At 40.3% G+C, this 17,216-nt stretch overlaps 1 protein-coding gene across 5 annotated transcripts in view; it reads left to right on the top strand.

Annotated features, from left to right (window-relative positions):
- Positions 1-17,216, top strand: part of HTR4 (5-hydroxytryptamine receptor 4) — a gene marked incomplete at both ends in the record, with an annotated part of 188,105 nt that overhangs the window by 119,409 nt on the left and 51,480 nt on the right. The window contains 2 exons of one of the 5 annotated variants that reach the window (XR_014023789.1): positions 2,890-3,013; positions 14,070-14,901. The exons of 3 other annotated variants lie outside the window; for them this stretch is intronic. Coding sequence is in view for 1 of the 2 variants with exons in the window: in XM_081308137.1 (XP_081164263.1) it covers positions 14,070-14,160 (91 nt within the window). Of the gene's footprint in view, positions 1-2,889; positions 3,014-14,069; positions 14,902-17,216 lie in introns of those variants that run through there. One more of the 5 variants, XM_081308137.1, reaches the window with a different exon arrangement.

A 17,216-nucleotide genomic window follows, 5' to 3' on the forward strand; every position in this document is an offset into this window, starting at 1 on the left:
ACATTTAAAAGACATTTCTTATGCCCTTTAACTTGAACTTTGGAGGTTACAATTGGATTCAACATTTACCTCATTGTTTTGAGTCAAAGCAGACTTAATCCAGGTGAATCAAAGATAGATGAAGATGACATTGTCGTCTGAGGATAGGAGAGATGGTGGAATGAGATGGACATTATTACCCTAGGTACATGTATGAAGACACAAACGGTGTGACTCTACTTTGTGTACAACCAGAGACATGAAATATTGTGCTTCATTTGTGTACTCTAAATCGAAATGCATTCTTCTGTCATGTATAACAAATTAGAATAAATAAATTAATTAAAAAAAAAAAAAGATGACATTGTCTTACCTCCCTTAACCCCCTTGGATCAGCTACATGATTTTCAGGCCCCAAAAAAAATGAAAACATGTACTGCTAGTTCAAAATACCAGAGAAAATTGCCCTGAAGTACTAAAAGTATAAAACGTCCATTTATCCACTGTGCCTCTCTATCTCTTTGTTGGTTTTTATATCTATTTACCCTTGTTTAGAAGAAAAAAAAATAGTTATTCCCATAACAATTACAATTCTTCTCTATATCATACAATACTAGTTTTAAATGGAAATATAGAATCATTTAATGTATACATAGAATTATCAAAATTACACAAGTCATATTTTCTGATGTATTTTGTGTGTGTGTGTGTGTGTGTTTTACCAGAACAGAGTACAAAGCTAACTCAACTGTTTTTATTTCACTTCTTCATATATACATATTCCATTGATTTTCACAAGTTCAAATATAAAAGTTATTGAGAATTTCAAGATGATAACAGCATAGCATTAAAGCCAGCCCTGGATCCCTACCTGACTGCACCCACAAATTGGCCCTATTCCCAAACCTGCTCCAATTCTAACATGAAATAACTTCTCAGAAAACATAATCTTGAAATCCCACAAGGAAAACAGGGAGAATGACAACTTCCAACGAGCTCCACTTGCCTCACTGAATACTCAGGATTAGAAAAGTTAGTACTGTTTTTGGAATGTACCTGTTAATCAGATGGCCTAAAGTCACCTCCAGGATAAATGGTTTTAGGCTGAAACATTTCTCTCCCATTGAGATATTGGTGGAGGATAAGTTCCTGTCTTTGATACAGTGGCTGCAGATGCTGGCATTTGGCAGACCTGGGGTCAGTCCTGCCTGTTATCTACAGATTAGTATCAATATGACTTCGAGCATGTGACCAAATATTATGGGTTTGTTTCCTCATGTGAAAATGGAGATAGTATTAGAACTCATCTTACAGGGCTTTTGTTAAGGTTAGTTAGGATGACATATGGGCAGGGCTAAGCCTGGCCTCTGTTACATAGAAAGCACTCAATGAATCAAAAACGTTATAAATATTGTCATTGTATATATATGACATCCTTCACATCTGAATAAAAACAGCCTTCTCCAGTTTTACAGTTGTTTTCTCAACTTCTTTTTAAGTATCTCCTAAGAAATGAGTCAGTAAAAAATCCCTATTTCTAAATGCTGCTCTTTAAATAAGGAATGCAGAGCTCCCTCTGCTAAAAGAAAAGCCAGAAATTAGTTAAATTAATCACACTGTTTATAAATAATTATTTAAGCAACATGAGGCAAGACTTGTTTCCTGGGTACATCGTGCCCTGTGCTGAACAGTTGGACTGTTATTTTGAATAAGGCTTCTGGCTTTCAGATTACCTGTAGGCATTTCTTTGACCAACATAAAAGATGCTAACCATACCACACAAGCTGAGTACACTGTGTGTGTATTTGTTTTCCCTCTTTTGCTCTGTAGGTGTACCTCCGCTCAGGGTGCTAGAGTTCTATGTATCAGCCCTCTGAGGTTGGCACCCACAGTGAAGAAGGATTATGCATGCTTGTCTTATGCAGGCCAAGCCCCAAATAATGTTAAAATCTTGAAATGCTCAGAGTGGTATATCTGAGGTCAAGAATGGAGGCAGTATGGTAGGAGGTACTGGTCCTCCATCCTGCCTGCATGTTAGAGCTACTTGGGAGCTCTTAAATAATACCTGGGCTCCATGTGCAGAGATGCTATTTTATTTGATCTGGTTGGAGACCAGAAATCCATATATTTTAAAAGCTCTGTTGAACAGCAGGGTTGAGAATCACCAGTATACTGGAAAGAGCAGGATTCCTGTCTTCTAATCCCTTATTGATCACTAATCAGACCTCATCCTTAGCAGTAATAAAATGAGGAAATTGAATTAGATGATGCTCTCAGTAGGCCTAGATTCATATCTTAGACTACGGAGATCATGTGAGTTTAAAGCCATAGTTCTCAACTGATGTGATTTTGTTTATCAAGGAACATTTGGCAATATCTGGAGGCATTTTTGGTTGTCACAACTGGCAAGTCACTGGCATTCAGTGGTAGGAGGCCAGGGTTGTTGGTAAAAATCTGATAGTACACGGGACAGCTCTCCACAATAAGTAATTTCCTGACTCCAATTTTCAAGACTCTGCCAAGGTTAAAATAAAAACCCTAATTTAAACTAGTCACCTGGGTTTTACAACAGAGAATTTCCTGTCATTGCCAGGGGACAGTAGGAGAGTCTTCAACAATGCTAGGAGGCACAGCCTCTGTACCATTTGGGTCTTTTTAAACCCTTACCATTCTCAAGACAAGATGAGCCCCATAGAAGATGATCAGAGCTCTCCCTGGGAGAAAGGGTACTGAACTTCCATGGCTGGAGTGTTGGCAGTAACCTTGCAGATAAGCCTTTCCACAAGGCAGGCTCTATGCTCTTGTTCTCTTACAGCATGTACTTGGCAAGGACACAGCCCTCCCAATTTAGTCAGAGCAGCTGTTCAGGAAGGAATCGCCTCGCCTCCAAAGCACACTAAGAGACCCACTGGAAAACCATACCCCATGGAAATGCGTGTTTGCTCCATAGTGAAATGATGTAGGTCCCAGGCCTATGAAGTGGTAGGAGCCTATCTTAAAAGGAAATGACAAATGGGAGTATTCTTGGAAGAAGGTAAATACCATGACTTTTTTCCTGCAGGGTTCATGATATATGAAGAACAGTGGAAGAAACAAGGGATGCTGGGCTTAGAGAAAAGAAAACTCAGATCATAAGCATTGTTTTTTTTTTATATATTTAAAGGACTGCTGTGGGAAAATGACATCTGATTTGTTCTTCATGGAGTGAAATGATAGAAATAGGATACAAAGAATTAAGGTTATAAGAATTCACATTTTAGTCCAAAGTAGAATAGATGGCCTTACTAGAGTGGAAAGAGAAAATTGGATGACAGATGACCAGTTAAAAGTGCTGACTGCCTGTCAGCCACCAGTCAGAATTTCTGAGGAAGGGGTAAGATATTGAATGAGATGTTCTTAGATCTGCCTTAAAATTCTATGAGTTCCAGAATCACAGGCATCTTCTCACAATTCAGCTAAAATACAGGAAAGAACAAAATCTACTTCAGTCTTCTCATTTGGTTGAAGCTGGAGAACATCTGGAAAGAAGACCTGTGAGTAGAGATGTTGTAAGTGATAATGGACATTTCAGGGGACATTCTGTCTTCTTTTGATGATTCTTCTAGCAATCTGTGGCAGGTGGGAAATTTAGACACTTCTAAAGGAGACAGTCATCCAAAGTTCTATAGATGCTCAGTAGTATAGAAGTGATTTAATACCTGAAATTGCACTTGGGGAAGATATTAGTCCTACCCATAGGTCAAGATAATTTTTTGTTGTTTGGACCTTGAATATTAATGGAATTACTGCTTAAAGATTTGCAACGAAATGGAGTTGGTATTAAGAAGACCTCTCCTTCTTTTCTTCATATAGAGACAGTTAGGACAAGGTCTTCAGCCTCTGAAAAGCACAGGCAGCATCCTAGCCTGGGAGGAACCTGTTTACCATTGAAGAAGTTTAGTGTTAGGGATAAAAGCACAGGAGTTAGTATTTGATAAATCCATTTGCTTCTGGTCCTTCTTCCTTGAAGCTAAGTGATTCTGGGTATGCTAACTAATATCTTTCTGAGCAAAATAAGGGCAAAGCTGGTTCTGACCTAATAAGACAGTTGTGAGGCTTGTATGGATACTGTGCACACAGAGCCTGGGGCACATCAAATTATTGATAAGTTGTATTCTCTTAATCGTAATCATCATCCTCTTATAAGACAAAAAGGCAGGAAGGAACAAGCCTTCTATTTCTAAAACACTGGTTCACTCTCAGAATAGGGTATGAAAGAAATGGCGTGTTGTCAAAAATAACCATTAAGTCTTCCTGAAAAAGAACAGGGTAATTCCTAGGTAGTGGGCTGGTGAAGAGGGGGAAGCATGCTTCAATTGCAAGGAGGCAAATTGAGCGGTAAGGGGGCATGCAGAAAGTTCATACTTCTGTCCTTCTGGGAATGCTGCAAAGTCTTTAATCCTGGAGCAGGGAGCCTCATCAGATGGCCTCTCCTTATAGAAACAGACTGAGCACACTCTGCGTTATATTCAACCAAAGTGCCAGGAATCGACTTTTCACAAAATTACTTCTGAATTGCTGTTTCTCTTTTCCATGCCTATTTCAGGTTATTTTTAACAAGATTCTTAGAAACATTTCACAGTTAGAATTGCTCTTGGAGAGTTTTTTTATTCTCTAAGAAATGAGTGAATCCTTATTTTGATAAACCTGACAAATATATTTGGTGTCTGCTCATGTTCTTTTATGAGCAGACTCTCCTCTTCTTTGCTGGCTGGTACAATTTTATTTTTCCCTCTGTTTGTAAAATGGCATGTCTATCTTTGAGTTTCTTTTTTATTTTTTAAATATTTATGCTTTAGTTGTAATTGGACACAATACCTTTATTTTATATATTTATTTTTATGAGGTGCTGAGAATCGAATCCAGGGCCTCACAAGCACTCTTCTGCTGATTCACATTCCCAGCCCTTATCTTTGAATATCTGAATTTGAGGAAAGAAGTATGTGGGTCTTTGTGTGTGTATGTATAAATACATACACACACAGACATGTATGTGTAAGCACACATGAACACATACCTACACACTCATATACGCACATATATATATATGGATTGTCATGTGTAATAAGTAGTTACTTAGGTACTATTATCCCCATTTCACTTATGGGGAAACTGAGATTCAGAGAGATGAAATAACTTGGCCAAGGTCTCATAATTGGTGAGTGGTAGGAGTAGGATTCTAACACATGTCCTTCTGATTTCAAAGTCCTTATTAATAGTCATTATGTTCCTTGATAGTTAACTCAAAACTCTTGCAAGAAGGCAGAGCTGTTGATTCTCGGTTATGGAAACAGCATCAGAAGTGATCTGGCCAAATAACCCAGCTGTGTTAGTCAGCTCCTCATCATGAATACCGACTTCATTAATTTACAAAGAGAAAAGTTTTGTTTCGGTATAGTTTTGGACTTTCCAGTCTATGATTGAGTATTCCCATCCCTTTGGGTCTGTGGCAAGGTAGTACATTACGGTCAGAGCAAGTAGCAGAGCAAAACTGATGACTTCATTAGCCAGGAAATAAGAGGGAAAGAGAAACAGAGCAAGGTCCCACAGTCCCCTTCGAGGACACTCCCCCAATAACCTAAGACTCTCCTAGGAGGCCCTGCTTCCTAAACATTCCACCACCTTTTAATAGCGCCAATCTGGGGGAGAAGCCTTTAACACGTGAACTTTGGGGGAACATTCAATGCCCAAACTCTAGCACCAACCAATAAAGTGATCTCTTCTACAACTCTTTTGCTAGGTAATTGTGTATTTCTACTCCCAATAAGGGATAGTTTGTTATTATCCAAGGAATTCTATTGTTCCACCAGTTATAGTTGTTGCAAAATTTGGTCAAATCTTACTTTCCTGTATCTTAGTATCATGAATGATTAAAATCTTATTGGTAGAAGTGATAACAGAGTTCAAGTAATGCAGTGGTTTTTAAACTTTTCTTTCAGGTGTAGTAACCTTCTTTTTAAATGGAATCTTATTGGTAAGTATGAACAATAAAAAGGAACTGTTTTAATCAAAACGGTATTGGTATGAAGTTGTGTATACACATAATTATGACGAGGTCCCAATCCATGCAGTGTCTACAATGGAAATTTCAGGAGCTTATTTGACTAAGTCTTGTAAAAATTAAAAAAAAAAACCTGAAATAAATTGCTGAACCCAATATTTTATAGAAAAAAAACTTGAGGTTCAGAGGATGTAAGTTTGCTTAAGATGATATAGCAGAAGAACTCCTTTGTCCAACTCCTTGTCCAACTTCTCACCTACTCATTCATTCATCAATTCATACATTGCCTTATTATTACATGCCTAAATAGGGTTCAGAGACATTGATCTAGGTGGTTGGAATATAGTAGAGATGTATGTAGGCACTATCCCTGCAGTTAAGAAGCATGGCCAAGCTTTTACTTTCCCACTTTTTTTATGGTCCAAGCCTTCCCCTTAGAACAGACACACACATACACACACCACATGCACATTAGTCAGACCATTCTGGGCAACTTCCTTATTCAATTCAGTTCTTCTATGACTATTGGAAAGTGTATGCTACATTGAGCACAAGCCCATCCAAGTATTTTGGGAATTTGGGGAGCTCTTTCCTTGACAGGGTTGCAGATTATAACTTATTTTATTTTTTTCTGAATCTGTTTTCCTTTGGGGACTGTGTCTGATATGAACATGGAGAGAGAAGCTGTTTTGCATGCTACCACTCAAGAAGATGGAAAGGCCATTTACACATGTGGGATTTAGATGGCAAATGCCAGCTGGATTGGGTTGTATTAGAGTAACCTTGAGCTGTGATAGTGTGGCTTACAGTGAGCTAGTAATGAAAGGCATATGAAACCCTTTTGGCCTTACCCAATCTCTGTTTCCAGCTCATTTCCTTCTGTTCTCTGTTCTCCCCACCTCCCCCTGTAGCCCTGCTGCCTTCACCTAACTCTTTATGCAATAAACATACAAGATTGTTCAGCTTTCCCCCAGATAAATAGTGAGTTCTCCTGCTGCTGACCATTTGGCTGCCTCAAATGCTGTCTCCCTTTCCTGCTTTGCACAAGCCCAACTAATATTTCTTCCGGGCACAGTTCCAGTATGATCTCTCTGAACTTTCCTCATCCCAGACCCTCCATCTCTGAGCAAGAATTTATCACTTCTTCCTCTGGACTTTTGCAATTTGCTTCTTCTTCTTTAAAAAGCTGAGTTCATCCCATGAGACTTTAAATATTTTTATGCACCTCATTTACCTGGAAAGCAGCTCTCGACCAGCGTCGGGTGGTTGAGGGTGCCTGTGGTGCTGGTTCAGTGATGCTGAATTCAGATCCCAGCTCCACTGCCCCCTAGAGTTCTACCTGGGCCTCAATCTACTCAACAAGAGCTGCAAATAATAAAACTTACGTGACAGGAATGTCATAACGATTTTATGAGGGAATCTATAGATCTTATACAGTAGTCTGCATCACTCAGTAAATGTTGGCTGTTTTACTGTAAATCTATGGCTTAAAGACATTTTCTTTCGAATATTTTTATAATCTCTCATGTTGAAATGATTCAGGAAAAAAAAGAGACACACACAGTTTGACCCACACAAAGACAAAGTTCTAATCTCTTTATTTGTTAGGAACTGTGATAGACAATGGTGAAAAAACTCACAAGGAGATTGCCTTGACTATTCAGTTATATATGCACATTGGGAAATAGGGACAAGATATATTGAGATTAGAATAGGTCACCCTTGGTCTTGCACTTTGGCATGTTGGGACAAAGACATATCTGAGGCTAGTGATTAAAAGAGAACCTAGAAATATAGTTTTCTCCAGAGGCCACAAGGATTGGTATCCCAAACTGTGCAAACTAAGCTATCTGGAATCCCTTCTGCAAGTCACGCAAAATAGTAGAAAGAACAGTGACCTAATAAGCCCTGGTGTCTGCCTTAAAGATGTGTTGCTTTCTGGAATGAATTGCCCTCTGCAATTTGGTTCTCTCATCTGTCTGATAGGGGCTCTTATTGTTTTCATACTACTTTCACAATTTTTTAAAACATACTGACCTTCTACCCATGATAATATTTATTTGTTATTTTTCTTTAAATGCATTTTAAATCTAAATAAGTGTATTTAAAAAGGAAACTGCATCATAACCTTAAATACAAAAACATATACACAAGATGATATTAAAAATAGATGCAATGAAAACAAAAGATAGTTATCAAAACTTAACATGATCCTTTTGCTTGCCAAGGACTCTGAGCCTGAGAGCTACTCTCCACTTGTTAGGAATTTGAGACTTGTTAAAGGTAGAGTGGGACCAGGAGTTTTTCTCTTTAAAGTAGGCAGAGGAGTGCAAGAAATAATTTGAATTCCCTTGTGGTGATTCAAGCTGTTTAATACTGTCCCATTCTCAGGCACCCCCATGGAGCACAACCATGTTGGAAAACCTTGTCTTCCAGCAGCAATATTCTGTTCTGATTAATGGTAAATCTAAGTTAAATGCAAAAATTGACCTGAGGCATTGCTTTTGAATATGCAGACTTCCAAGAAGTTTGTTAAATAATCAGTGTACTCACTATTTTTGTACAACTCAGCTTTTAATCAGCTCATGGTACCTAAGTATTGTATTTATCATCACACAAAAAGCACCTAGAAAATATTGTTTTGCATATGTCTCGTTACATATTTTGCTTTCTCATTATTATGATTTGTTACAAGTGCCTTCTTACCTTTTCATCTTCAGTGTCATAAAAACCAATAGATAACCCCTTGTCCACTTTGCTGACATGGATGCTTTATTGCTGCAGTCTGGCTGGGCAAAATAACCAGGGGGTAACAAGCAACTTGTGAAGGTTGAAACAGCCAGAGCCCCTTTATTGTAGGACAGCAGAGGTATTTATACCTAACTCATTGTTTCAATTAACACCATCTAGATACATCAATTAGTCATTAAGGAATCCTCATCATCTTAATAATTACACACAGCTTAACTTAATTAACATCATCTAGATACAGCAGTCAGTCATTAAGGAATCTCCATCATCTTAATGGCTCGCTGGCATTACTTCTCAAACCACTCCTCCTGGTAAAGTGCCAGGCGCCATCTTGACTTGTCTGTGGCCCTCAACACTTTATAGTTTGTTTCATTGCTTCCATTCCAGTCTGTTCTGAAGAACCACTGAATCACTTGTACTTCTGTCTCTGGCCCTTTGGATTAATCTGTTCTTTCTCTCTTCTTCCCCCCTCCCCCTACCTCAGCTCTCCCTCAGGTATGAGTAGAATGACTGTCTATCCACATGCTTAGGAAATTCCTACTCCTGTATGTATCAGAGTCAGTTGAGAGAAATTTTCTAAAATGCAGACTTCTCTCCCTATCTTCCCAGGGCTGCTGTGAACCTGGGAATCTGTATTTATTGAAGGTAACTGATACGATCCTTATGTAGATAGTTTTTGGATCTTTGGAAAAAAAATGACTCAGCTAGGGATCCTTCTCCCCCTCCTCCTTCTCTCCTCCTCCTCCTCCTCCTCCTCCTCCTCCTCCTCCTCCTCCTCTTTCTCCTCTTCCTCCTCTTTCTCCTTCTTCTTATGCAACAAGGTAATTGTGCCTGTTTAATTGACAATTAATTAAACCTCATTACAAAACTCTTCCCACCTCACAAATGATTACTGTTTTTCCCAATGGATAGAGAACCCCAATTTGGGGGACAGAATTGAGCAAAAGTCCCAATTTACAGCATAAGATCCACCATTAGCTAGCTATAAGTTATTCCATGCCTCTACATTGCACTTTGCTCCTGCTCCGAAATGGAAATAATACTCTGTATGTTCCTCCCTTACAGACTTGTGTTAAAGATTTAATGTAGAAAAATGTATGAAAATGTGTTATAAATTGCAAAGGATTTCATCAAAACTAATAAAACAAGAAACTGCATTTAAAAAGCTCATCTGTTAGAATATTGGAGAAGGAGTCTTTTTAAATGATGTTTTGCATCAGGGACTTTGAGTAGCTCTGCCAATGTTTTTGATCAAGCATATGTTTGAGGAGAGACAGTTGTGATCTCACTGCATTTTAAATTGTGGCATCTCAGCCCTACCATGTCCTATTCTACTCAGATATGTTTAACAGCATTGCAATGTAATTTTACAGATTCAAAAATTGAGGTCTTTCATCTTCTTTAATACAAATGCAAAAAAAAAAAAAAATTACCCTCTCTGGGTTTCCAGCAAACCCTCTTCCCTCCACATGGAATATAAAGTATCAGATACTAACAATAGAATATTAAAAGCCAAATTTGAAGCAATTATCCACAGCTTTGGAGAACAGTCCCACACACAGCTGCCACCCAATCAGAAGGCCTGTGTCTGTCACCCACCATCCCTGCTACTCACAGAATCAGAATGTCAGAGCTGAAAAGGATCTTGGAGATTCTCCTCCCCCTCACTTAACAAATGGGGAAAGTGAGGCACAGGAAAGGGACTGTGTCATCAGAGTCACTCAGGTGGAGGCTAAAAGGCTTTAGAAGCCTTGTCCCTGTCTTCTGATGTATTGCTTTACTGCTCATTGTGCTGTACTCTGCCCCTTCATGTGCTGGTTTAGTTGAGTGACCTTGAGCTGAGAGTGAAAGGTGCCCCCTGGGTGTTAAAGCCCTGAGCATGGAGTGTGATCTGCTGCACTGGAAGGCAATCTCTACTGGTGTGGTACAACACATCCTGAATTTTTTAATCTTGTATGAAGCCCTAAGAGGTAGATGACACTAAACTGTTAATTGTTAATAATTACATCAGTATCATAAGGTGAACATTGACTGTTATGGGTCAACGAGGACAATAAGTCACTTTTTCTCTCTTCCCAAGTCCCTGTTGCCCCACTGACAGAGAGATGCTGTGAGTCTTCCATGGAGTTAGAGGCTGGGCTGCTGTCCTTTCCACGGTGCCTCTATTTGGCTATATCACTGTATTCTGAATACAAAGGAGTGGCACCAGCCATCAAATAGCAACTGTAGAATGTTTTATACAGGTTTTTCCTTGCTGTGACCAAACGACTTGACAAGAACAATTTTAGAGGAGGAAACATTTATCTGGAGCTCCAAGTTTCAGAGGTCTCAGTCTGTGGACAGCTGGCTTCATTGCTGTGGGCCCAAGATTTGGCAGAACATCATGGCTGTAGAGTGTGGTGGAGAAAAGTGGCTCAGGACCTGGCACCAGGAAGCAAAGAGAGTTCCTCACCAGGGACCAGGCAAGCCCCCTCCACCCCCATCCTCTAGCCACACCCTACCTGCCTACAGTTACCACCCAGGTAATCCTTGTCAGGCGATTAGCACACTGATTAGGTTAAGGCTTTTTTAACCCAATCATTTCACTTCTAAACCTTCTTGTATTTTCTGCACACATGAGCTTTTGCAGGAACATCTCATATTCAAACAATAACAGAGATTCTTTTCAATCTTTATTTGACTCCCTAGAAGAATTTTTCAAGAGAGCCAATATAAGCTTTGGGGATACTTCTCCAAGACCCTGTTGCCCTCTTTCCAGGCTCCACACACCCATTCCACGCCCCCAGCTGTGCCTTTCCTGGGCCTCTGTCTTTGTGCCTAGTCTTCCATCCTTTCTTCTCAAGGATCTTCTTTACCATGTTTACTCACCCTGCACCTCTGTTTGAGTATGTGCCCCCTAATTTCTTCCCATCTTTGCAGGGTTTTTGTTTTGATTTTCCTTTTCCACGTGGTGTCTTCAGTTGTATGTCACAGAAAAAACATGAGCCCCATTGGCAGTGGCTCTCTGTCGTGCAAGAGAGGTTATGAGGAAGAGTCCCATCTTAACCTCTCAGGCATACTGTGTTGCAATGAAAGGGGAAGGCATGTCACGCTACAGGCTTCCCACAAGTGGGACAGATATAACATCACCCCCTACATATTCATCTTACCCTGGAGTTTGCTTGTAGGGGGACAAGGAAATTCAAGAGACAGCAGAACTGAACACTGGATTTAATGGGATAGTTCTCAAGATAATAACAATATAGCAGAACAACTAAAAACACAATAATGCACCATAATTTCTAGGTACCTAGAAATTATGCTACCTATAATTACTGCTACCTAGAAATTATGATCTTCCCATGTGCTTGCAAAATCCTTAAAGTCTAGTCAAAATAGGCCCAAACGTAAGTTCTGACCTTGTCATTTATTAACTGTCCACATTTGAACAAATTATTTAAACTCTCTGAAAACTCAATCTGGTAAATGGGCACAAAATACATGAATCAATGCATATAATACACCTGGTTTAGTGCCTGACCAAGGGTGCTGCTCTAAGGGGTGGCTTTCTTTATTATTGCTAATTGTGATAACAATAACAAATATGTTACAAATAGAATTTGGAAAAGAGATGAGCAATCCTCTCTTTCTTCTTTTCCTTCCTTCCTCTCTTCCATTCATTTTTTACTATTAATAATCATGTTCAACAAATGAAAAAGATAAAAATATAAGGGACACATAAAGACATGAGGGCACATCTTGAGTCATCCAGATAACTTCCATTTTCAAATGGCACATGGAATATGTGGACTATTTTGATTCAAGAATGAATCAAAAGCTATGTTCAGAGCAAGTAGCAAACCCAGAAATAGTTAGATCTCATTACTTAGGGAAGAAATATTGCATATTCTGCTGCAATAAGAATAGACTTCCAACTGTAAATAAGAGCCTTATAGGAAGAAAGTTGCTGTCCAGAATTGGTGGAAAGCATTTAACTATCTCTGAGCCAAGACATATCATGTAATTCAGGATCTTAAAGGCTAGTAGATAACACCTCTGAATGGTACTGTGCTAGGACTGGGGAAATAGTTGAAGCCCAGAGACCAGTAAATATTGCCCCAGCCTTCTCAAGAAAGATGAAAACTAGATTCCAGAAACTAGACTCAAATAAGTTTTTACTAAAATTCTAAGAAATCTATTGCACAAATGATTCATGAAGAAGAATCAGTGTTATTTCATTTAAAAAGTTCATTCCAAATAAGTTTCCCATCAATTAGGACAGACTTGATGTTTAGCAAAATATTTCAACAAGGCACTGGGCAACATCTGCCATAGGTTGGTCCATTTTCAGGCATGTCGGGGATTATGTTCAGGGGCGGGAAGAAAGTCTGTGGTGGTGTACCATGATTCTCTATTTTATCCCTGTCCTGCTCAATATTTCACCTTAACTGAAAACCTAAAAGGCAGATGACAATACACTCTAAGACCTAGGTAGCACAATAGACTTTTTGATCTTCCTATGTGCTTGGCAGAATCCTTGAAGTCTAGATTTAGTAGGTGCAAAATAATAATCATCTTAAAAGTTGAAACTTCTAAAATTTAGAACACTCTCAATTGACCAAGCCTGTAAAATGAAGTTTAACTGAGACAAATGTGATATCCTTTATTTTGGCTCAAATAAATAAATAAAGCCCACTATAATGACAGAGGAAAGAACCATAGAAAAGGAATTGACAACTGTTGTGTCCAAAAGATAAAAGTTGGCAGCAAACTCAGGATCAGCCAATTGTATATCACCCTTGTTATAAATGAACTGAAATTGATGCATTCATTTAAGTGAACTAAACTCATAATGAAATGTACATGATATGCCAGGCTCACTGTGAAAATTTGTGTTTCTTCTGTTATTGTATGTTAAGAAAAATCATCATAATATGAACTGTGATCAGAAGACGGCGTTCATTATGGGATATAATCTGGAAACCTGTAATATATAATGGATTATTAAATAAATTGGAAGTGTATATGTAGGCTGGAGAAGAGAAAAATTGGAGGATATAATCGGCAGAGGGCAGAATTTTGAGTGAGTCTGATGGGCATGGTAGTTTCACTGGGTAGCGAAGGCAGATCTTGAAACCTCAGTAGACTATTTGTAGCAGCTAAGGTCGTTCAAAACTAACTGCAGGCTGCTCTGCCATTGGAGAGTACTAGGTGGAAGCTGAGCATGGCACAAAAGCTTCCTGCAATGGGTGGGCTCTTTCACAACCTGTTCCTTGACATCCAATCCAACACTGAGGTTCTCTAATCTTCTCCTCTCCAGGGATGCAGTGGAGTGTGGTGGCCAGTGTGGTGGTCAGTGCCACCCCCCAGCAACTTCTCCTCTGATGGCTGTTCAGCCCAGTGACACTTAGACCCCGGGGACAGTGACCCAGAAGACAGCTGTGGCTCCAAGAGAGGGCCAGGTCCTAAGCTGCTGCGTGTGCCTGACTGCACCTGGCATTCACGTCACCAGAGGCCTTCCTCCTTGGCTGGTGCAGGCGCCCCTCGCACACCAGGCTTTTCCTCCGAGATTCTAGCAGTTGGCGATTTGAGGGAGTCAGGGGCCAGAAAGGCCTTGGTGCACTTTTCATTCTCCAACATTCCATCTTCCTGGAGTCTCCACTCTTGCTTGACAGTCTCTAGTATTCCTGATATGTTCCTCTCGCTGTGACTGTGTCTCAGTCTTGTTCCAAGCACTCTTGCTCACTGTGTCCTATCTCAATCATAGATGTTTCCAAATATGCCTTCTTTGCTGTGTCTGCTCACGGAAAACACATCTTCCCTGTGCCTGTCTTGGCCATAGTTGTGTTCCAAGTGCTCACATTTCTGGCTTGGTCACATCCGTCAGAGTCATGTCCAAACTACCTACAGTTCCTTCTTCATCCTGTTCTGTCCCAGATGTTCACACTCTTTCCTCCCTGTGTCTGGGTACAAACAAGCATCCTCTTGGCCAGCCCCTGTCTTGGTCACAGACTTCTGCCTGCTCTTTCCTTTGTCCACTGTCAGTCTGTCTCTTCAGGACATGCTCCATTTATTTACCACAGAAGACACAGGAGTAGAGACTGTCAGTGGAACGTGGTCTCTGCAGCAAGCCTGGAGTGAGCTGAAGACAGACGGTTTGTCCTAGTGCGGGGGCCATGGGCCCATTTGCTCTGAGATGCTTATCCTTCTGTTGGGTTAGAACCGGACATCTCTTAGCGAGGCTAGGGCAGGGTGTCAACATTGTACATGTTTACTAAGAGACTTTGAGATCTTTTCTGTGAGCTTGTGGTGAAGGCCACAGTACCAACTGACAACCCTTGAACTGGGCTTATTCCTCCCACAGGAGGAAACTTTCGGAAGTTCTCACTATGTGACCTGGTCACCCTCATAGTTCCTCAGGTGGGGGGGCACAGAGCTCAGCAATGCTGGGAACACACACACACACAAAAACAATGTTTGACTTGAAGCCAGAGGATCTGATGCCAGCTCTGGCTCTGCTCCTGATAGGCTGTGAGATCTTAAATAATGTCCTTCCATCTCTGAACCTCACTTTCCACAGCTGCACCCCGAAGCTTGGACTAGGGTAGTAAGATTTCCTTCCATTTCTAGGATAACAGGAAACTGTTACAGCCATCTGCTACCTCGAAAAGCCATGGCCTGCCTGCCTTTTGGCTTTGTTCCAAAGGAACTACTATCCATTTGGGCCTCCTCAACCCCTGACCTTGTCCAATCAACCTGGTTGTTGTTCATGCATTGATGAGTCCGTGGCTCTTGCCACTGGCCTAGAGCAAAGGTCCCAAGGAGGGAGGGCCACTTCCCAGAGCTGCTGTAGAGCTTGAACATTCATTGTGCCCATGGTCTGATAGCATCTCAGGATTATTTATCATACTCTTTCATACTGTCTTCTCTCATGCTGCTCATGAAGCATCACTTATCATTTCCGTTGACGTTTACTCAAGTTCTAGAATTGAACTTGACAGGAAAGAGACTTGGAATGAAGAAGAGAAGATTCTGTGTCTTGTGAAGGCTTAGTTTTGTTGGGGAGAAAGCCACGCCTTAGGAAGGGAAGCCGCCTGGGAGCATGCACCCTCATTGACAGCCCCCGACTGCTGCTGGGAAACTGTGCTCCCTGCCGAGCCACTCCTTGTGGAGCCTGGGACTCTCCGTCATCAGCGTAGCAGGGGATCTATTCTTGTCAAATGTGAAGACAGCTTACTGAAGTTCTAACTTGCACCCTGACACTGTGGTGGGACCAGTCCCCTTTGATTTTCCAAGTCCCTGCTCTGGGGTCATCACCAGGCTCAGCAATCCCCGCTCACTCAGAAGCAACCACCATTTTGAGGAGAGTTCTTCTGTAATACAAAGAAGGGAGCATCAAGTTTTTGAGATCGCAGCTCCGGGCCCAATGAAGAGACTCAAACAATCTGCCATGGCTGCCCATGCACCCTACCTATCTGCTGTCTCCGTGAGCACGCTGCTGAGGAGGGCTGTAGCATAGAAGTGGCAGGTGCACTGAATCAACGAATAACTGAGTGAATCAAACTAATTGCTGAACACCTCTGGCTTCAGGGGGAATGTCTTCTGCGTATTTCATAAAGTTGATGTGGAGATTCAAAAAAAAATCTTTGTGAATGCATTCTATGAATCATAAAATGGCAACCCACTGTGTTCTGGATGTTTTGAGTTACTGTGATTGTGCCTGAGCTCTCAAGGGCTGAGTTTATTTAGTTTAGAGAATGAACTTTTTATGTCAAAAATGATATGGGGGGTAGGAGGATGCTTTTTAAGTACCAATTCTTCCAAGTCTGCCCCTCCTCATTTGGTCACTCCAGGTTTCCCAAGAAACAAATTCTTAAACCACAACCACATTCATTTAAAGGGATTTTGTGGTTCTCCAAAGTAAAGGGGTAGATGGAGAAAATGGAAGATTATAGGCTAATTTGGGTAAGAATGAGCCTAATTTTTCATGTCATTTCAAAGTCATATCAACTTATTTCACATGCCTGCTTGTCATGAAAAAATATATGTATTTCAAGGAAAAACTACCTGGGCCATTGAAATCATTTCACTTTGTAAATTGAATATATATATACATATATATATGGATTTTATTAAAAAAGAAAAAGCAAACATGGACTACACTATAAATGACCAGCTGAAAAGAAGGTTGCATAAATGTCTACTAAGATACTGAATCAGATAACTTTTGACATTGTTCCTGTCTGTGTAAATGAGTGCTAATTATGGTTTAATGCTATTTTAGCAAACACCTTAATTTTGTTTACATTTTTAATAAAGCAGAGTAACAAATGGGACAACTTTGTACAGTTTATAATGCACTGAGTCCCCTTGTATAATCACTATACAAAATACATGTGGGCCATGATGCAGAACATGGAACTTCATTTTACAATTTCAAAGGATTACAAACTTTGATAATGGTTGT

Source organism: Spermophilus citellus, assembly GCF_964194105.1.
Source record: "Spermophilus citellus genome assembly, chromosome: 1".
Lineage (NCBI taxonomy): Eukaryota > Metazoa > Chordata > Mammalia > Rodentia > Sciuridae > Spermophilus > Spermophilus citellus.